The 21846-nt window shown below is 39.0% G+C and overlaps 1 protein-coding gene across 3 annotated transcripts in view; it reads right to left on the reverse strand.

Moving 5' to 3' along the window:
• Nucleotides 1-786: 786 nt before the first annotated feature.
• The window catches only part of RASGEF1B (RasGEF domain family member 1B), a 144574-nt gene continuing 123514 nt past the window's right edge, over nucleotides 787-21846 (reverse strand). The window contains exons 2-14 of one of the 3 annotated variants that reach the window (XM_060093252.1): nucleotides 20647-20769; nucleotides 20150-20287; nucleotides 19825-19827; nucleotides 14504-14716; nucleotides 13937-14011; nucleotides 12459-12554; nucleotides 12240-12342; nucleotides 10680-10759; nucleotides 10439-10534; nucleotides 4870-4965; nucleotides 4378-4501; nucleotides 3147-3219; nucleotides 787-811 (exon numbers count right to left, since the gene is read on the reverse strand). In XM_060093252.1, coding sequence (XP_059949235.1) covers nucleotides 787-811; nucleotides 3147-3219; nucleotides 4378-4501; nucleotides 4870-4965; nucleotides 10439-10534; nucleotides 10680-10759; nucleotides 12240-12342; nucleotides 12459-12554; nucleotides 13937-14011; nucleotides 14504-14716; nucleotides 19825-19827; nucleotides 20150-20287; nucleotides 20647-20769 — 1245 coding nt within the window. The remainder of the gene's footprint in view (nucleotides 812-3146; nucleotides 3220-4377; nucleotides 4502-4869; nucleotides 4966-10438; nucleotides 10535-10679; nucleotides 10760-12239; nucleotides 12343-12458; nucleotides 12555-13936; nucleotides 14012-14503; nucleotides 14717-19824; nucleotides 19828-20149; nucleotides 20288-20646; nucleotides 20770-21846) is intronic. The other 2 variants (XM_060093242.1, XM_060093262.1) reach the window with 2 other exon arrangements.

The following is a 21846-nucleotide window of genomic DNA, read 5'->3' on the forward strand; positions in this document are numbered from 1 at the left end:
TACTGAAAAACACATCTGTAGAACACAGTGGTCAGTTGTAAACAGCTCAGAAGGGTAAAGAAAACAGAAGGTCCTTCTAGAATGTTACACAGTCCAATGACAAACTCTGCTTTTTTTTCTAGTGGCTATTTTCCTACCACAGTGTTAGCTTCATTATTATATTAAATAACTTATATGGGTAAAAAGGAGTTTGCTAACCAGCAGCCAACTCAAAACCTTGTAGGAAGAGGGAGGAGGGGAATTCACAACACAGCCCACGCTCAGGGAAACAAAGTCCACAGTTGGCATCCAGCCAGCCTGGCCCCTCCCGGCAATACCACTGAGCTGCAGTTTGGGATCTAAATGGAGGGCTTGTTTCCTCTCCTTCTTCTCCCTTTTTCTTTTAAGTTAACAAAGAAACATGGGCTTCCTAAGAGCCAGCACTCAGCTGGGCAAGTCCCATTAGCAGCAAATGTTGAACCAAATTAAAAAACACACACACACACACAAAAGAAAGCTCCATCCAGATGCAGAGCTGTGATTCACATGGAAATTCCAGGAGATGAATCATTGCAGAGCTGGGATCTTTAGAGGATTCTTTCTCAAGTGTCCCCAGTGAACATTTCAGTCTCACAAAATTTGAGTCAATCTGTCAGCTGTGGGGAATAAGGTCCCCATCTGCTCTTGAGGGAGCGTGCTTGCAGGGACTTCATGATTTTTTTGTGGCACTAGATGCCCAAAAACAAAGGCCAGCCCCTCGATGATCTGCTTGAATGCAGCAGCTAGCAGCAGCCAGCATCCCGTGTGTTAAACTCTGCCCAGGAGGCTGGACCTGAATAATAAAGAAGATAAGATAAGAAGGAAGGTGGCAAATGATCTGAATGAGGATGAAAATCCTCACCTAATACTAGTTTCATCTTTCCCATGTTTGAAGTTTGATTTTACATAGTTTAAAGTAAGTCAGACAAAGACAAATATCATATGGTATCACTTGTATGTGGAATCTAAAAAAATGATACAAATGAATTGATTTACAAAACAGAAACAGACTCACAGACGTAGAAAACAAACTGATGGTTACCAAAGAGGAAAGGTGAGAGGAAGGATAAATTAGGATTTGGGGAATAACATAAACACACTACAATATATAAAGTAGATAAACAACAAAGAAATATACTCAATATTTTGTAATAACCTATAAGGGAAAAGAATCTGAAAAAGAATATATATATAACTGAATCACTTTGCTGTACACCTGAAATTAAAACACTATAAATCAACTATACTTTAATAAAAAATAAATTAATTTAAAAAACATTTTAAAGAAGGACAGAAAAATATTAAGCATTGAAGTCCTTCAGGTTTTCTGGGAGAACTGCTAGTCACTTAAAATAAATATACATTAGTGGAGATGGCCAAAATTTTGTTTACAGGTAAATCTATACCTTGAGTGGCTTTATATTAACACACACACACACACACACACACACACAAAGGTCATTAATGATAAAAAGCTTTTAGAACCATACTGGTCTCATGGCAGATGGGATACTTAGTAAATCTGAACGAGTTCACATTCGGTGCCCACTGAGAGCATTTAAATATCAAGCGACAAGAAAGGTGTCTCCCCTCACAGGTGTATTTGTCATTGCCACTGCTGAACCCAAGCGTCTGAATGAGTGACTCTTGGACCAGCAGGAGAAGCATCTATGTAAAAATATCCTACTGCCTGCAAAGCTAATGTGTGTACACGTTTTCAGGCAGGTACTATCATTCTAGAATAATGAGCCTTAGTACCTATCCACTTAGCATATGTGGGTAGATCCTTTTGCAAAGGATCACAGCGTACTTCTTTTTTATCCTCTTTGGGGATGCTCGGCCTCAGCCAACACCTGCTGTAACCCAACGTCCTTCCTCAACAGCATAGGCGCAGGTCCAGAGCTGCGGCACATGTGAGGGAAGACCCTGTGCTCCCCCTCAAGGGCTCACACAGCAATAGGGAAAAGAAGAAACATCTCCAATCCTTTGCCTATCACCATGACCTGTTGTACGCATAATAATTCCAATGCTTCTGTACCTCATCTCTCCTCAATGAAAGGTTCAAAGAAGGCCTAAATTTTCCTTTGAAACAAATAAAATCACATAAAACCAAATACATCTTAGATACCCTGGCTCATGAAACTTAGCCCAAGATCAAGTTAATGAAGGCTCCCAAGTGACTATGGGAAGAAAAGAAAATGGGCTTGTCAACCTGGTACAAAAAGGCACATGGGACTTCCCTGGTGGCACAGTGGATAGGACTCCACGCTCCCAATGCGGGGGGCCTGGGTTCGATCCCTGGTCAGGGAACTAGATCCCACATGCATGCTGCAACTAAGAGCTCACATGCCACAACTAAGAAGTCCGTGAGTCACAACTAAGGGGCCCTCCTGACTCAACTAAGACCCAGTGCAACCAAATAAATAAATAAATATTAAAAAAAAAAAAGAGGCACATATTCCCAGAGTCTCTTAGTAGAAATACACATACGGCAATTTTGGTTATAGTAATACTATATCCTGGGCTACTTTTGCCCATTAAAGCATCTCAGATGGTTAAAATACAAACCCACCTATCCTAGTTTTGTTTGAAAATACTACTAGATTTACAACATTTTTAAATTTGGAGAGATTCTGTATTACATTTAAAGTCCCAACTCCCTCCCAAACCAAAGAGGGGACCAAGATCTAGTCGATAAGTGACACACTCCAATTTACTGAACCAGCTGGTACTTGGGTCTCTTTGACCTCAGGTGAAATAAGATTTTACTGTTAGAACTATTCAGAAATACAGTCTGAACTTCTTATCTTTTAGATGAAGAAAATGTGTCAGTGCCCTTTTTAACATACCAAAGGGTAATTTCAGTTCCTCATTCCATAAAATAATGGGAGAAAGAAGAACAGAGTCACTATATATCTGCCAGTACTAAAAAAAAAAAAAAAAGACAATAAAACTGAAGGATGGCGATGAGGATTCCAAGCCACAAAGATTCAGTTAACAGGAGATAAGCTACAGAGAGGACTGGGAACACGCAGGCAGGGACTCCCTATGACAAGCACGCGGCTTTCTTCACTTAAGGGCAACGTCTTTATTAGATCTGTACAGCAATGAGAAGCAATGAGACCCACCTTAAGGACTTCCATCTGTCTTTCTCTATATGGTTTTCAGGTCCTTCACTCTCATAGGAAGCCAAGTAGAGAGCTACAATGAACCAAAAGTACGAATGCATTAACGCTGAAGTCTTTTCCTGATACATTACCCACCTCCATCCATCCCCCATTCAACCTGAACCAAACCCTACAGCAAAACACACTCTTTAAAATATCAAATTACAACTGGGGAGCTTTAAGAACACAGAATACCACACTTTGCCCCTGACTGACCATCTCAACATAACCCCAAGGGCCTCTTAGGCCAAAAAGGCACTTGGTTAACTAAGACAATTTATGAGGCAAAAAAAAGCTTAAAAAGACAAGCCACAGGATGCGATCATACACTCACATTTATGTTCTTTACAAAGAAGAGGGACGGGAAGGGGAGCCTTTCCTGTTAGCTTTTTAAAAGACATTTTAGCAGGTAAAAAGTCAGGTTTTCTAGGCCAGTTTTTCACTCTTCTAATGTTTTTCTCTTTAATACTAAGTCAAAAAGAATTCCAAAGATTTAAAAGCTTGTTATTAATCCTGTTTGTAGAGGCTAATAATAATCAAGTCCCCTCTGGAATGGGTCATATTAATTCAAGATGTTCTTTAGTCATTATCACAAACACTACCAATCTACTATGAGAAATAGTTAATAATGCTATTGATTTCTATAATATTAGGATATAACAGATTAATATAATCAATCCCCAAGTCTTTTACAAACTTTAAATTTCTGGTCAATTTTTTGGGTACACAATCACTGTTTCTGCCTCAAATTCCCTAATGTTTTAACAGGTTAAGACTTTCCACTGTTTGTTTTGACAAACAGCAGGGGCTAGCGATTGTTTTGTTCTTCAAATTACCTTGAATGACAACATATCATGAAACACTTTTTTTCTCCATTAAAACAAGCCTAAACAAGGGCAAGTAATCCTTCAATAACTTTCCATTTGTGCCCAAAGCTCTGCAGATCTAATATTATAAAGAATGTTTAAACACAGAAATGTACTGCTTATCGGTGAATAGTGAGTGCCTGACTCAAATATTTTAGGGATAAACCATACGGTTTTCTGTGCAACAGAAAATTCTAAAGATGGAATAAGTCAGAAGACAGGCCTCATACTACATGAGGAACGAGGCATCAAGCATTTATATGCTGATTTCCTGATCGTAGGGTCTGTGGATGCTGGTGGCGGCCCTGGCTGAACAGGCTACCCACCATCTTCACTAAAGACTGGTACTGTGAGCAAGTACTGTAAGATCTTCCGGTCTCTCTCAAATGGACACTCCACTTGCTTCCATGTCATGAATTCACTCACTTGTTTGGCCAGTTCCCAAAATTTCTAGAAAAGAATAAAATGAAAGTTGAAGTTAAAGGCAGTTATCAAAAATCATGAGCTTGGATGAGACCACTTCATTTAATGTTCTCCTCTGGCTTCTAATCTTCTGAACTCCATAATTTTCTTAATTTAAGAAAAATTAGCAACAGATATTTGTTATGTAGAGGTAAAAATTTACTCAAGTACCTCTGGACAATAATTTATAATAATGGTGCAGCTAATTTATTCTAGTCAGCATTGTTATCTTCTTACAAATTAGTAGGGAAAGAGAAAACTTGGCTCGAGAACTTCGGAAGCAGCTTAGATGGCCTGGGCTCTCTACAGTTGCTGGAGAAGCTAGTCTTCTCTGGGCTCAGATCTTGCAGCCTTACCTCAAAGTTGACATGGCCGTTGGGAAGGCGGTTGGCACACCCCTCATTGAGGAAATAAATATCTTTGATTAAAAGACTGAAGAATGGTATCACAATCTAGAGAAAACAAAAAGCTCTGGTCTGTTTTGGGCAAATAAACATTTAGACTCTCATCAAATAATATAAGATGTTAATGAACAGCATTGACTCTGGATTACAGAGTAGGCTATAATTAATTAAGACAGGTACAGTGTTTTCTTTGCCTCCCATGAGAGCAGTTTCCTTCTTTATATAGTTTTGCATAACATGAAAATGCTGTTAATAACCAAAATGCAGCAAAGACGGGTGGCACTGGGAGGCAGATTGGCTTCACATTGTTGCTAGTTTCCCCCATTTTTCTCAGGGCAATAGCATATGATCCAATCTGAGAGTTCTAGCTATAATCAAAGAAAAAACATCTAAAAGAACTCTTACTTTTCATTTAGTTAGAGCAAAATATTAATAGAATACCTGCCACTGCAGGTACTAAGAGCTTAAGATGTGTGACCCATCTCTCTGTGAGAAGCTGTCCACTGTTTTTATCATTTAGACATCGACATTTTAGATGAACGTTTTCTTAGAGGAACATTTTCTTTTCCCTTGAAGATACTGCTCAAGATAACGTGAGAGCACAGGGTTTTTGGTAATAGTTGCTACAAACTTCCTGTTGAGTAAACCTGGCCTTCTTGTGACAGAGCAAGTAAGCACCTGTTCTCATGGGAAATCGCCGAAGTGATCTGCACAATATGTTGTGAGGCAGGCCCAGGTGAAGGAGGAATATAAATGTGCAAATTAAAATTAATGGTTGTGTAAAAAACAATGAGCCTTCTTTAGTAAGACTTTCCTGCCTCACATCTTTGGTTTGATATGGTGGTATTTAATTAATTAATCTAAAATAATAATCTCTAAGAGAGTACTCTAAATTCTAGGAAGCCCAGAATGAACAAAGAACAAAGCTCTTTGTTCTTCCACTTTGTAACTTCCACTTTCTCTCAAACGCCAACGTGCTTTTGAAGATTCTAAATGTGCTACAATGTAAATAATGCTGCAGACACAAATTGTGGACCTATGTTGTTTACCCAAGAGCAGGTTTTTGAAGGTTCCCTCAGCTTATGACTCATGTGGTACACCTATACTAGATGAATGACAGGTCTGGAAAACATACATTTCGGCTCATACTTAAAAACATTAAGTATCAATTTTCACTTCTAGGGGGAAATTCAGATTTTCCCCTAAAGTCATTTAAAAAGAGATAGGTTTTGATTATTTTTTGTTTCGTTGATCTCTGAAAAGAGCCAAAAGGAATCTTCAATTTCGACAGCCCTTTTGAATATACTTTTAATCATTTGCTATTGTCTGGAAGTCTCTAAACTGAATTCGTAAAGATCCCCTCATTACCTTCTCCTTCAGATATTACTGACTATATCTCTATTATTTTAGAACTAAACAGCCATGGTAACAAGGATAAAAGCACACCCGAACTTCACTTCTTTGCAAGACCACTTGTCACTGGGGGGTGCTGGGCTTTGGCTCTGCTAGACCTCAGTTTAAAACGCGGCTCCACAACTGACTGGACGTACAAGCCAGGAGTCTGCCACCTGTGGCCCGAGGGCCAGCCCACCTCACCAACTGTTTTGGAATGGCCTAGAAGCCATACATTTTACATTTTTTAATGGCTGGGAAAATATCAAAAGAATAATCTTTCATGAGCATGAAATTAAATGAAGTTAAAATTCCAGTGTCCAGACAGTTTTACTGGAAAACAAGCATGCTCATCCACTCACCTGCGTACCGTCTATGTCTGCTCTCGTGCCACCACATCTGAGCTGAGTAGTTGCAACAGAAACCGTATGGTTTACAATGCCTAAAATATTTAGGATCTGGCCCCTAAGAGAAAGAGTTCGCCAACCCCTGGTATAAGGCTAAGAAAGCCTAGTTTCCTCACCTTAAAATGGGAACAGTACCTCACTGACTTGTGGTGTGGATTAAATTCAACAACACAGGTTTGACCTCAATTAAGCATTCCCCCAAAACCAATGGGCCCCATACAAGGGGACAAGTATTACTGATGTATCATCATAAGGAAAATGAGGACTGAATTATTATCAAGATGCAATATCTGCGTAGTGTAACAGCTTTTAAGGAAGAACTTTACTTCTGTGCTCTGTTCTGTAGTTCTGGGCTACATGGTGCTGATCACATGAATCATTTTATATACATATGTATATATATATAATGGAATAAAGAAACTGTAGGGCTTCCCTGGTGGCACAGTGGTTGAGAGTCCGCCTGCCGATGCAGGGGACACAGGTTCATACCCCGGTCCGGGAAGATCCCACATGCTGCGGAATGGCTGGGCCCGTGAGCCATGGCCGCTGAGCCTGCGCGTCCGGAGCCTGTGCTCCGCAACGGAAGAGGCCACAGCAGTGAGAGGCCCGCGTACCGCAAAAAAAAAAAAAGAAACTGTAGTATATATACTTGTACGTATATATACTATATATATGTATATATATGTGTGTATATATAAATATATACACACACACAGGGTACAGTTTCTTCATCCGTTCATCCATCAATGGACATTTAGGTTGTTTCTATATTTGGCTTTGTAAATAATGCTGCAATGAACAAGGGGGTACATGTATCTTTTCTAAATATGTAGTGTTTTTGTTTTCCTCGGATAAATACCCAGAAGTGGGATTACTGGATTGATCCACTATTAATTGTCTGAACCACTCTTCCAAGAACACAGTGATAGAAACAATCTCCCTTATGATAATTCCTGCGCTGTTCCTTATGCCCATATGCCAGACAGAAGTCTCCCAGTCTTCTTCAACTTGTCATTTCCTCATGGATGGTTCCTTCAGATGTGCAGCCCCTATATAAACCTACCACTGTAAAAATCGGGAGACTATAAGGGCTTCGGACACCCAGAGTGAAGGTGGATGTACAGGCTACTACAGGAGCAAAAGTTTGCTTTCTGAGAGGTCTTTCAATGAAGGCTTTAGTGGTAGAACGTCTCAAGTAGTAATGTTTTCTAATTCCCTTTCACAATATTCTTGGCAACTACACCTTAAAGGCATTTTCACTTCCACAACTAGAAATGAATGCTGATGATCAGAAACGGAATGGTGAAAGGACTGAAAACCATGCACTTGTACGAGAAGTGGTTAAAAACCAGAAGACACAAGGACTCACAGAAAAAAACAGCAATTTAAAGATCATTTAATGGCCCCGATGTGAGATAGATTTTTTTCTATATGGTACCTAGAGACGTGCCACATTGGCCACCTAAACATAATTCAAAGAATATCAAAGATTATATAACTTTATTCACGCTGCCAGGAAGACTTTAAAATAGGAACTGACTTAGGAATAAAGAGAGTCTACCCTCACTTCAAAAAAGAAAACAGAATCCCAATTCTCTTGAATAAGAGATGAATTTTTATCCCCAAATATTTTCATTCATGGCCTTTGAGACCAGTTGTGAAAAAGAAATGGCGTATTGCTTTAAATTGGTGGTGGGATCATTTGTTTTACGAACTAGAGAACACAATCCATACACTCACACAAAGCTGGTTAAAAAACAACAAAACTAAAGCAGACAGAATTTAGTAAATGATGGAAAGGGTAAATGCTGGAAAAAGCTATTAGAGTCCCACGAGTACAACATTCAGTGAGATCTTTGTGGGAGGGCTGGACTTCAGAATTATTTAGGCTAGTGCTGCAGCTCCTGACCAAGAGAGATGATTCTACAGCCTCTTCCTCACTAAGGCAGAGGCCCTCTAACTCACGGAGGTCCTGCAGAGAAAGCCTTGCTTCCAACACGGAGAGGTGAAGAAAAGGCTGCAGACAGCCTCCCACAGGTCTTCACACTTCAGGGTACTGGGATCCTCCCATGCATGTGATCATTTCCCAAAGCTTGAAAAACTTTTTTTTTTTTTTTTTTTGCGGTATGCGGGCCTCTCACTGCTGTGGCCCCCCCCCGTTGCGGAGCGCAGCCTCCGGACGCGCAGGCCCAGCGGCCATGGCTCACGGGCACAGCCGCTCCGCAGCATATGGGATCCTCCCAGACCGGGGCACGAACCCGTATCCCCTGCATCGGCAGGCGGACTCTCCACCACTGCGCCACCAGGGAGGCCCTTGAAAAACTTCTGATTAGATTTTTCTCAAAGTGGTCACAGGATTACTGGGATGTGGGCAAATAAACTTTATTTTTTTCTTTTTCATCCTCCTCATACTTGTTCTTTCTCAAAGAGCTTTAACCTTCTTTTTAAATTTTATTTATATTTTGGCTGCGCTGGGTCTTAGTTGTGGCACGCGGGATCTTCCTTGCAGCATGAGGGATTTTTTAGCTGTAGCGTGTGAACTCTTAGCTGCGGCCTGCATGCGGGATCTAGTTCCCCAACCAGGGATTGAACCTGGGCCCCCTGCATTGGGAGCTCGGAGTCTTACTCTTACCCACTGGACCACCAGGGAAGTCCTGGGCAGGTAAGCTTTAAAAGCTGGTAAACACCCTCAGGCTAAATTGAGATAGTTATCTCTGCTTCATCCCTTCTCTGACCTTGTTTCTTTATCAAAAAAAAAAAAAAATGGATTTACAATATCTCTCAAACATATCAGAACTGATATTTTGGATTTTGTTGAGAAGCAATTTAGCATGTTTAAAAGGTGGGGTTTCTTTTTGTGTTTGTTTTTATTTTAGATCATGGTGGCTGAAGCTTTTTGGGGGAAGTGATTGAGAGGCCCTGAAATATTTTACCCTCATTTCGTTTATTTGTTGAAGATATAGTTTAAGTTAGAAGATGGACAGAATCTAAGCAGAAAATAGCTTTCATCAAGCAACCTTCATCAGCCCATTTACTGCAACCAGGTATTTACTTTTCAAATAACATGATCTCCAAATGTCAAAATGACTTATCCTTCCCATGTATGAAATGTGCCAGTGAAGGACCCTCTGAGTCAGAAGTACAGTTGATCCAAGACAATGTGAAATTGTTTAAGGGCAGGGCAGATAGAGTGAGGATCATTCATCTCTCAGACATCATCGCTGTACTTTCTGCCACCCACATATCCAATTAGTAACAGCAGGCCTAATGCTACAGCAACTAAGCTACTTTCTGAACATAAACGACTTAACCATAGGAGGTAAGCTAATTCTTTAAGAGAAAAGGTTACATTAAGTCAGCCACTTTGTGCAGAGTGTAAATGTCTGTTTTCCATTTAATCAAATTACTCTCCAATGCTATTAGTCATCTTAACATAGGACTTAATATTTACCGCTTGAAACACAACTATGACACATTACAAAATAGTCATTTAAATAATGCAATAATAATATTTGCAAATTTCTCCACCAAGTTCCCTTTCCCTCTCCTCCTTCCACCCTTCCTTTAGCACTCCCCTTCCCTCTGTGTCAAGTGATAAAAATGACTACAGCACACGGCCTTGCTTTCTTAGATCTAAACTAAAAGAAGCTCGGTACAGTAGTTCACATTTCAGTGCAACACATGGCAACTCTACTATAAATAAAACTCCTTTAAACCCATACCTTCTCTCTGCTGCTATGAGCAGTTAAAGACCTTTGTGCCGCCCCACGAAGAGCTGTTCGATAATTGTAGAAATTGCTTGAAGGGTCCATCTGATGCTGAAGACAAAAGAGAGGAGAGTATTAACTACATACTTCTCACCTGCAGAAAGTTTACGAGACTTTACTTTTAACACCACATAGAAAATCCCAAATAATTCAGGCGCAAAATGTTACGTAACAGCAAAACAGCAGCTCCACATACCTCAAGAACGTCAAACTTGGCTGTCTTCACTTTGGCCCAAGTTTTTTTCAGTCGAGAGACTGGGCTCATATTCATGCCAGCTTCCAATTTTAAATGGAGGGGGAGAAAAGAAGGTGGAAATGGAGAAATAAGAGAGGTTATTCTAACCTATGTTCTGAAAAAGTGTTCATTACTAAGTGGAAGGAAGTTAACTTTATTCAAAAAACCTGCCAAATGATTTTCCAGAGTAAGTAGTGGTCCCATCTCATACCACCACCCATGTCTGAGAATTCTACTTGGTCCACATCCTCACAATATTTGGTTCAACTAGTCTTCTTAATTTCAGTCACTCCCATGTGTGAAATGCTATTTCACTGTGGTTTTCATTTTAATTTGTGTTTCTCTGATGACTAATGATGTAGAGCATCTTTTCATATACTTACCAGCCAACAGTATATCTTCTTTTGTGAAGTGTCCAAGTATTTTGCCCTTTTTTTCATTGGGTTATTTGTCTACTTAGTATTGCTTTGTAGGGTCCTTTATAGATTCTGAGTACAAGTTCTTTTTTAGCTAGATGTGTTACAAATACTTTCTCCCGTGAAATGGATTGCCTTGATATTTTCTTAACAGTACAAGAAGGGAATTAAATAATCTTCTATTACCTAGACTGTGGATCTTTCAGGTCTTTGATGTAGATGAACATCTGTTCACTATTTTCATGGAGTAAGCCAGATAGAGAACTGAAGCTTGGCCAGTATTTTTATGGGGGAGATAAAGGGGAAAAAGAATCTTTTTAATGGAAAAAAGAATTGGTGAGAGGGATTTATTAGAATCAAAATTATTGAATTATATTTGGTAGATTCTCTGGCTTCAAACTGACCCTGACTCTGAAGAGTCAGGCAAATATTCAAATATTTACTGAGTACCTAAAATGTGTAGCATAGCCATATCATTTATCATATAAATTAGAATATTTTTTAACGAAAGAGTCATTAACCATAACTGTGGCAAGAAAACAGGTATAAATTGGGAAAACCAAGACACAGTGTTACCCCCTGCCCTATGTTTATAGAATGAACAGTCACTGGCATTAAAATCCCCATGATTTAGGGGAGGAGCAAAGTTTATATGCCAGGCTAATAAGGTCGGAGGATGATAAGTACTAGTGACTTGGGTAGTCAGAAAATGTTCCAGTTTCTCAGGCTGTCCTCTTATCTTGCTGATGGAATCATTTGATTTAGTCCTAGATCATATATTTCTATAATGCTTGATACACAAGCTACTCAAACACTTTCTAAAATCCTTAATTTAGGCACATATCTCACATATAAGCCTTTATACATAAATATTCAGATGAGGATAAACTGACTAAATGTATTCCATGAATTCTTATATACTTAAAAAAGATTATACATACTTGTACCAATTTGGATATTTAAAGCATTCTGGACGTTCTGAAACAAGTCTAGATTAAACAATACAGTTTTCATTAACAAAACTGTACTATCTGCAAATTTTCAGTGGATACATTTCACAGGATCTATAAAAATAAAGGACTCATATCTCTCAGAAAACACTCACAGATTATTGCCATCAAGGAATTAAAGTTGCCAATGTTAAAACACTCCCGAGCTACATCAATGAAATACTCAATCATCCTTGCTCGGTGCTTCTTCTTTACAGGCTGTATAGAAAGAGAAAAAAGAGGGCAGTTATCCAACATGTAGACCCAACAGATGTCAAATAAGTATGAAAAGATAATATAGAGGGCTAGAAGAAAGAGAAAATTCATTTTCTCACCATGCAGATTTCTGTAGCAACCAAGTAGCTGAGACGATTAAACCATTCCACGTAAGCTTCTAAGTTTCGTGTTTTCTTCCGTTCACTGTAGCAACTCTATAGAGAAAGGAAAGTGAGCAGATGAGTTGGAGAAAAAAAAGAGTGTATTCGGCTCTCATTTTTTTCAGATGTGGGCCTTTATTCTCAGTGTGTGAATTAGGAAGGCTTTCTAGGATGAGAGCAGGGGTTGGGAGGGGAAAGAGAGAGAGGGAACCACTAACATTCTTGACTCTCCTTACAGAAATATCAAATCTCTTAGTATAGTCCAGTGAAAACCCAAAGGTCTAGAAATCTATTCTGCTGCATTCATGACAGTGCCTTCTCTTCCAGGAAGCTAAGTTACTCTCAGGGGGAACTGTCCTCAGAAACACAATTCAAAAACAAAAAAACGGGTCTTGGCTGCATTCTAAAACAATCTTGACTAATTAATGGGGTATGAATACCAATTGCTGTCCGCACAGCATGGAGAAGCTGAGAGCGCAGAAGACTAGAAAATTTTCTCTTAAAATTAAGTCTAGGAGAGAATTTTGTAACTTTGTGTAGCAAGAAACTAAATATCTTCCAAGGTAGATAAAGGGAAGCCTACATCATCCTGGTCTTTAGTAGGGTGAGTGACATATTGTTCAAAAACAAAAAGAAGTTAAGCTCATCTCAGAGTTCAAGGCCAAACTTGAACGGGTTAATTACACCCCTCTTTCCTTCCTTCCAAATGAAACAAACAAATTTCAAAAAAGTCCACTAGCCTCCTATTGCAAAACCTAATCTTCACTTCCTGTACTGAGCAAAACTATTCTAAGGGCGGAAAACAGCTGCTGCCCCTACTCCCAAAGGGGGGCTTTCATTAGTGGGTGATGCAGTCTTTGCTTAACAATTTGAAATACTTCCTGGAGGTCACTGGGGGAAAAATTTCTTATGTGTGTGTATACCGGTTTTATAGCCCATGCCTAGTGTCAGTTTCTTTCCATATGGGCTGCATCAGGCAACAAACCTGTCATGAGGGATCCACCTTAAAACAAGAAGGCAGTAAAGACCCATCCTAGCACACTGGATGTGCATCCTGTCTTTATAGCCCCTGCTATTGTTGAATCATGAGCAGAGCATCCTTTTGTATTTTCCTTCTGGCTTAATCTGCTAAAACCATTACCCTTTTATCTCCTACCTTCACCACCACAAATGCCCGCACCTACTCGCTTATTAAATTTCCCAATAAGGAGGAAGAGAGGTTAAAAGTTGGTGTCAGGGTAAGAATATTGTGAAGGCACTTAGAGACCAGGCTCAAGAAAAAAATGCAATGAATCAGATATGGCTAATGAAAAACAAAAAACTTTTTTTTAAAACCTAAAACAAAATTGTTCCAATTTCTGTCTCTTATACCCACTATCATAGACTAAAGAATTCAACTGCCAATTTCAGGGCTGACCTCTGGGTAGACCAATTACCTTGTCATTGTCCAAAGGGTCCTTCTGCACAAATGCCTGAACAAATTCTTCTGGGCCAATATAATTGAGCCTCTCCTGAAACACAAACCCAGCAGGTCAACAGTATTAAACAAAAGGAGAAGAAATGGTCTTTCCGTTCTGTCTACTGACTTTTAACACTACCCTCATCTTTTAATGTAGCTTGTGAAATAAGCCGTTTAACCCTCAAAATTGTCATCATCTTCAAGGTCTGAGCAGAGGCAGTTTTCTGCTTGGGTCAGTGCTACACTAGAGAGTAAAAGACTGAGCGAGTTATGGAAAAATTAACTAGAGGGGGAACATGACGAAGGTCAATAAACTCTTCGCTCTTCAATCTTGCTTAGTATTTATTTTAAAGTGAACTCCCAACATATCAGAAATAGTCATATTCAAATGTCTAAACAAAACACGTTCCAGCTATTTCATAGATTATTTCCCATTTGGATTATTCTAACCTCTCCCTTGACATTACTGCTGACGAACACACTGTCTGGTTGTCAAAGCAAATCAAGTGTGGGTTATAAAGGACAAGGATGACAATGGCCTTACCAGCTCTATGTGAGTCAGCTGCTGGGCCAACGTGTAAGGGTCACTGCAGACAGTAATAATGTCCCTTTGTATGGACTGTGGCTTGGTCTTGAGAACTGTGAGCCGATCTGTTGACGTGGAGCTGATTTTTGCCAGGACTTCCTCATACTGGCTGAGCGCGGCAAGTTTGCGGATTAGACACTGGATCATCTGCTGGACATTCTTCCTATATGTCTGCCAGGAAACAAGCAAAGGATTACCTCCTTGCACTGCTTGTCTATTTTCACCACTACGCAAACTCAGAGACTCTGTACTTCAATGCTTTTACCTTCACGTTGGACAACCACTTTGGTTGAGGGCAGTTAGAGGATTCAGCTTCACTCTAATAGTTTAAAAGAGACACATACACATAAGGTGTCTTTTCAGACTTGTAAGACTTAGTTCTTTTCTCAGGCTGCTCTTGAGAATACAATTCAAGTTGGGTCATGAAAACACTACAAGGATGATTTAGATGAGCTACTGAGGGAATCCAATATAATAAGAACCACATATAACTAATATTCTCTGGGCTGGCATAGGAATGTACTGGTTTTCTTTTATTAGGCTAAAATGTGTTGATCTCAAGTCAGAGCATCCTTTTCCTAATTCTTTTTCTTTAGGGTCCCCTTCTAGATTTGTCTCCTTCTAGCATTCCCAATCTCATTAGTCTAAGGGTACAGACAGCTACTTAACAGAAATACACCATCACTTCCCACTCAGCCCCCAACCACCTTCCTGACTTCCACATATAACATGAGTTATCACCGAAAAAAAGCAGTGGATATTCCTTTTTGGTATCTGAGTTCCAGTTGGTTCATGTCCATTTCTTCTGCATTCATGAGTCAGTGCTAAGGTTCACCACCGAACTCTTCCACATGGCAATTCTACCCATAATGCTACTACCAGGTGACACCTTGTTTGTTACTACATCATGCTACCACCACAATACTTAAGAGAAATTGGTTTTAAAGCAATGTGTGTATTATAGATAAATGTCAACCTCTTGACTTTTAAAATAGTTGTTAAGTCCAAGAAAGAGCTCCACAAACAACCAATTCCTAAGGTAGAGTTACATGTGTAAGTTAGGGTATTCTTTTATTCTTCCTTTTTCAGGCAAAAATTGCCAAACTAACACTTATCCTTCTGGGTAAACTGTGACGCCTGTTATCAAAGAAAGGCACACAGGCTGCTTCAATGTTAACGTGGTCCTTAGGTTAACAGCTCCAAAGGAGGACAGTCCTAGTGAATTTACAGATGAAAGCTCTAGTCCATGCTTTACTAACTAATCAGCTCCTTTTAAAAAGGTACCACAGTATCATTTTCTGAGATTAATTATCTGAAAATTAAATGGCATCTTACCTACAAGTCTAAGAACCATCTTTTTTTTACAGAAGTAATTTGGTTTACCAGAGCATATTATAAAACTTTAAATAAATCGATATTTGCATACTTAAGCCAAGGAAAATTAAAAACAGGAGGAAATGATCAATTCTCATATAGTCAAGGCAAAAAGGCACACACAACCTTCTTTCTTTTCTTCTTCTCTACTTGTCTGGTGTATATTCCTGAGTTCTTTAAACTGGTCCATTAGATGACCTTTTTCCCTTCTACATTCACAGACCACCCTGAAGTCACTAATGAAATACCTAAGTGTTTAAAAAATTGAGCCTTCAAAGAACCTATCTTCCACACAGCATTAAGGTTATCAGTTTAGAAGATGGTATCTATTTGGTAATATGGTTGTCACTCAAAGAAAATGCCTCTTTCTTTGGAATTCGAAGCAGTTAAGGCCAAATTGAGGGCTATTTTAAATCCCTCGCTGGGGGTGAGGAAAATGGGTGAGGAGGGTCAAAAGGTAGAAACTTCCAGGTATAAAATAAGTAAGTCATGGAGATGAAATGTACAAGATGGTGACTATAGTTAATAACATTGTATTGAATATTTGAAAGTTGCTGAGAGAGTAGATCTTAAAAGTTCTCATCACAAGAAAAAAATGTTGTTAATTATGTAAGGTGACCTGTTAACTAGACTTATTGTGGTGATCATTTTGCAATATACACAAATACTGAATCATTATGCTGTGTACCTAAAACTAATAGAATGTTACATATCAATTGTACCTCAATAAAAATAAATTAATAAAAATAAAATAAAACCTGCATCCCTATTTCCCTTGCTCCTTCTACATTCATAATCTTGAGTTACATAAAAATCGATGAACTTAAAATGGTTTCTTCAGTCTTCTGTCCCAAATGTCAAAATAAATGCTCCCTGGGTGATTCTGACATGCAGCAAAGCATATCTGGTGAAAGACTCTTATTCTACACTTAAAAAAATGCTTTTTAGGGAAAGAGGTAGAGTAATGTATAGTGGAGGATTCAGCTAGTGAGCAAAATGCAGCAAAATATGAGAACATGTATGCAATAGGGTATAGGGGAAAAGCTATTCAAATAACAAAGAAAGTGAGTGTGTGTGTGTGTGTGTGAGAGAGAGAGACAGAGAGAGAGGGAATATGTGTGTGACCTCTTTAAAAAGTTTGCGGCTGCCATTTGATTCCATTCGAGAAACCAAAGGTTCGTGTCGTTAAGCATGCTTTTTTACTGAATCATGGATTGCCAAATATGTACTTATTCTTTTTTATAACTTCAAATGCCAGTGACAGTAATTACCTGGCAAATAAAGACAGAATAAAGACAGGCCCCGTACAGAAGAGAAAATTTCATTGTACCCACTACAGTCATTTGTCATGTAATTGAATCATCAGTTTCATTTCGGGTTTCTTGCTGTTAAGTCCTAATAAACCTCTTCATTTTGGGCAAATCCTTAGGGAGGGGGAAACATATTAAGCCATACTATGTGGAACTGTCCTAGCAGATTCAGAACTCAACTAAATTATATAGAGGGCACACCTGGATCCACTGACTGCCAAAGAAAATCCCTAAAGTCCCAGGCAAGAAGCAGCAAGTCCCAACCCAAGTGCACACTCCTTCCCATGGAGGGAGATAACTTTTCAGTGGAGGGAAATATTCTTTTCCTATTCCAGTAACCAATTAGTTTGTTCACTCATTCGTTCATTCATTCATTTATTCAAACACTCCTGAGTGCCTATTAACTGCCAGATACTGGGCTAGGAGTTAAGGATGCTATCTGAACAAAAGGAGCACAGTCGGGAAAAACAAGTCATAAAGAAAGTAATTACTAATCCCAGAGTGCTCTGAAGGAAAGCATGGTGAAAGCCAAGAATGGGGGATGACCATGGCTGGGGAGGCCAGGGAAGGTGTCTGCAAGGAAAGACACTTAAGCACATGGCAGATAAGTGGCCTTCCAAGCACAGAACTGAGGAAAAGAGCATCCACCACAAAACTTTAGGGCTGAAAGGGACATTACTACAGGGAGGTTACCTCTATGATGTAGAAATGAAGGAGCAGAGACTTTAGGGGACTTGCCAAAGCACTCAAATCAACCACTGCCAAACGTGGACCTGATTCTGAATACTGTCTAGAAGTGACTAAAGGAATACAATCTCACTGGAAAACCCAACCTGATCATGGCAGGTGACATCTCTCCACTCAAGCCCTAGGCTTATCTTCTCATCTCTTTTCACACTCAAAACTGTCTGAAGATCTCAGGTTTATCAAGGATTTGTTATTAACACAGGATGGCTGATAAGAAGCCCAGGCACAAGGCTATTTGGTCCCCATGCTTGGTTCCATCCAATTCTTGAGTGGCTTGATCCTGTTAAAAAGAGATCGGAACCAATCTGGCCAACACAGATAGAAGTGACCCCCCCCCTCATGGACTCCCATGACAAGAAGGACAGAAAGCCATCCATTTGGCATTGTATCTGAAAAAGATTTTTAAGGTGTTCCTTTTGGGAAAAACAAGTCGTCATTTCTACCTTTTAAAAAGGCAACAGAAGGAAGGGAAGCTGACTGCCACATCAAGTTAAGTACTGAAACAGAACTTAACTGAAGTGAAGCACTGCCTGACTCAGAGCTCAGCCTCCACACAAGGAAAAGCCCTTATGATGCCACTAATCTTTTGAGCAGCTTGCCATAAACTTAGGTCACAGAGCCAGCATTGACCCTGCCAAGCAACACAACAGCTTCCCCTCTAAGAAAAGATTTACTACAAAACTGTGATGCTTAACTTTTGCCTTTGTGAGTGACGGACCTACCAATACCTTGCTAGAACCTGTTACACGCAAACTAGCAAAATGATAAGAATACTCATAACTTGCAGAAGGACTCAGGGAACCACTCATTCAGGCTTGCAGAAGTAATGGCTCTCTTGAGCACCAGTTTCAATATAATGTCATAGGGGAAGTGTAAAAGGGTTAATTCCATTTTCATGAAAACATAATGTGGGAAGCAAGTGCATATTTTTCAAGTGCTAATCTTATATAATTTGTCTGATTTTTTTTAAAGTTAGGGGAAACAGTATTAAAATGTTTTCACCAGAAGTAGACAGACTAGATAGGTGTCTTGTTCCATGATCTTGACAGCACAGCACTGTAAGAATGATTTCTCCAGGTAGGTTATTCATAATGGGAAAATGCATTTTAAGATGAATGAAACAAGACATCACAGCCTTTGCCAAATGCTTCATCTACCTTTTTCTAACACTGTATCTGTGCCTAAGTACAGAAACAAAGATATCCTTGCCCAACAAGCCTCAAAACAGAGTAACAGCCTTCCAGGCCTGCTTCAAAGAGGAAAACCTTGAATTTGTCACAGCTAGGTAGCTCAATTGAGGGAAGTGATATTTATGAAAGATTATCTAGCAGACTTACTTTCCATCTCCACCTAAGTCTAGGTGCTAAGCCTTGAATCAACTTCCAGGCACAAGACTTGGATCCTTTTTTCTTTGTCTTCTCCACTCCTAAAGAATTACCTTTGCTAATTTATATATTAATCTTATGGCCTCAGTTTTTATCAAGGAACATTTGTTATAAACACTATACAGAGCAGTATCCATGATCTCATTCACAAAGTTCTTGCAGGAAAGTTTTTACAAATTTCACTTAATTTAATGCTTTGAAGGATTACTATGCTTTTGCTTTTCTGACAGTGAAAATTACATAACCAACTGTATTTCCCTTTTACCTGGAGCTTACAGTTAAAATACAGCAATCTTGTCCTACTCTACTGATTCTCAGTATTAGCACATTTGTTTTCTCCCTTCCATGATACAAACTCTCTATTTCTGATTTATTAATATATTACTTATTACCTGTTAATATATAAATGTTATTTTACATGTATTAGTGTTTATATTTCCTAATGTGATATTTATAATCTAACTTGCTAGGTCAAAACTTTTTGGAAGGAAGAAAGTTATAAATAAAATAAAATGAAAACACATTTGCATCATGAATCCTGTGCTTGAGTTGACATGAACATACCCCCAAGTTACTCACATAAAACTCTAGATCACATCCCTTTGAAGTGGGATTGTATAATCATCCCCCTTTGACACACCAAACAGACCAGTATGCAATGGAGAGGACTTTCCCAAAGGCAACAACAGAAAAGAAACAGTAGAGATGCCGATGCATAATTTAGCACCACTTCTCACCAAGACCCTGCCTGGAAATTCGAGTAATTGTACTAAATTCAGGTTACCAACCTCCTCGCCACTGGCTATTCGGTGAGCCAGATCTTTTAAGTTTCTCATCATTCTTTCATCCCGAAAATCATAAGGAAATGTTTCTGTCCATTCTGTCAGGAGTTGAAGAATTTTGGGTGCAATTTTTCTTATCTGATTCTAGGGAGAAAAAGCAAATCAAATTCAGTGATATCTATCAAATAAATCAGTACAAACAGGGTTAATGGTAAACTTCTAGTGCAAAGTCTTTGGGGTTAAAGAAGACTCTTGTCCCCCTTTCCCCAGTCAATGTCAAGTGCTACCAACTTAAGGCAGGACGGAGGGATCTTCCATGGCTCTAGATTTATATTTGTTCTTTATACCTTTCCAATTCCCTCTGCATAGCCATGGTACCATTTATGGACCTCAGCCTGGGGAGAAGCTATGGTTACTGAAGGAAACCAACTTCACAAAATCTAAGCCATAAAGCTACCAAACTTAATGGAAAAAAACATTAAGTTCAAATAAGGTATCATTACCTTATCACCACTAGGATCACTTAGTCTCTGGTGCTCAACACATAAGTGGCAAACTTTGGCCATTAGCTCATACGGATGCATAAATAACCGAGAACTCAGTAGGAAGGTAAATATGTACGTTCTCTGTGGCAAGAGAAAAAAAAAGTCATCATGGTCATATTCTCTCTGAAACTAGTATCTTTCCTATATATTATACATATAATATACATATCACTATATACATATAATATACATATCACTAAGTTCTCTTTAGCAAAGTTAAAATGCTACAGTTTCAAAAGTGATGCTTACTAGTAGGAAAACAACCTAAGATGGATTTCTCCTTTACTTTGTGATATATATTTTCCCTTAAACCATACTAAAAATAACAGAAGTACAGGGTAAGTTTAGCTACTAAATTATTCACAGTACATTTTTACATCCATCCTCTGGGAGCCAGGATACCAGGACATATAACAGTCTAGTAAAGAATGAAATTCAGCCCAGGGAGATCAATCTAACTTAAATATACCACCCGTAAAGAATCTTGTTCTGTGTCCAAATATTATGGTAACTCAATGGAAACCAAAAAAATCACCCAACCCACATCAGCTCAAGAAATCTCCAGTGGGTCCAGTATGACACACTGGAGCATTTGTGTGCTTGTGTCAGAACATTCAAAGAGAGGCTTTCAAGTAATCTATTTACTTGCTCAAAGGCTAAGCAATTTGATAAAACATAATATCATATTATATACTTTTCTTTAACCACAATGTCTTCCCAGAAGCCAGTAATGAAGTAAAGCTTATTTGTTATAATAGTTTCATACTCCCAATAAGAAGAAAAATTCCATGGGTTTTTCTCCCCCTTAGGTGCCTTTTGTAGCTCATAAACACTTACAGGGCTGAACAAGGGATGCCTTTTCCTTTGATTAGAAGTTTTCCCTGTGTGGCAACATATTTGAAAATGCTACGTAACAAACCACACACACACAGAGGTAACTCAGTAAGAAACATTATGGTGAACTACAGTGGCAAGCACAAACTACCCTCTGCACACCAAGGTCATTATTATATTTATAAAAACATTCGAATCTACTGTCTGGATATGTTCATGAAATCTTTATCAACAAGCAGCTGTTGCATAACAGGGGCAGCCGTAGCACAAGGGAAGGGGGAAGAAACATCACATGCCCCAGAAATAGAAAACCTCGGTTTGAAT

The sequence above is a fragment of the Mesoplodon densirostris genome, chromosome 1 (assembly GCF_025265405.1).
Source record: "Mesoplodon densirostris isolate mMesDen1 chromosome 1, mMesDen1 primary haplotype, whole genome shotgun sequence".
In the NCBI taxonomy this organism is placed as follows: Eukaryota; Metazoa; Chordata; class Mammalia; order Artiodactyla; family Ziphiidae; genus Mesoplodon; species Mesoplodon densirostris.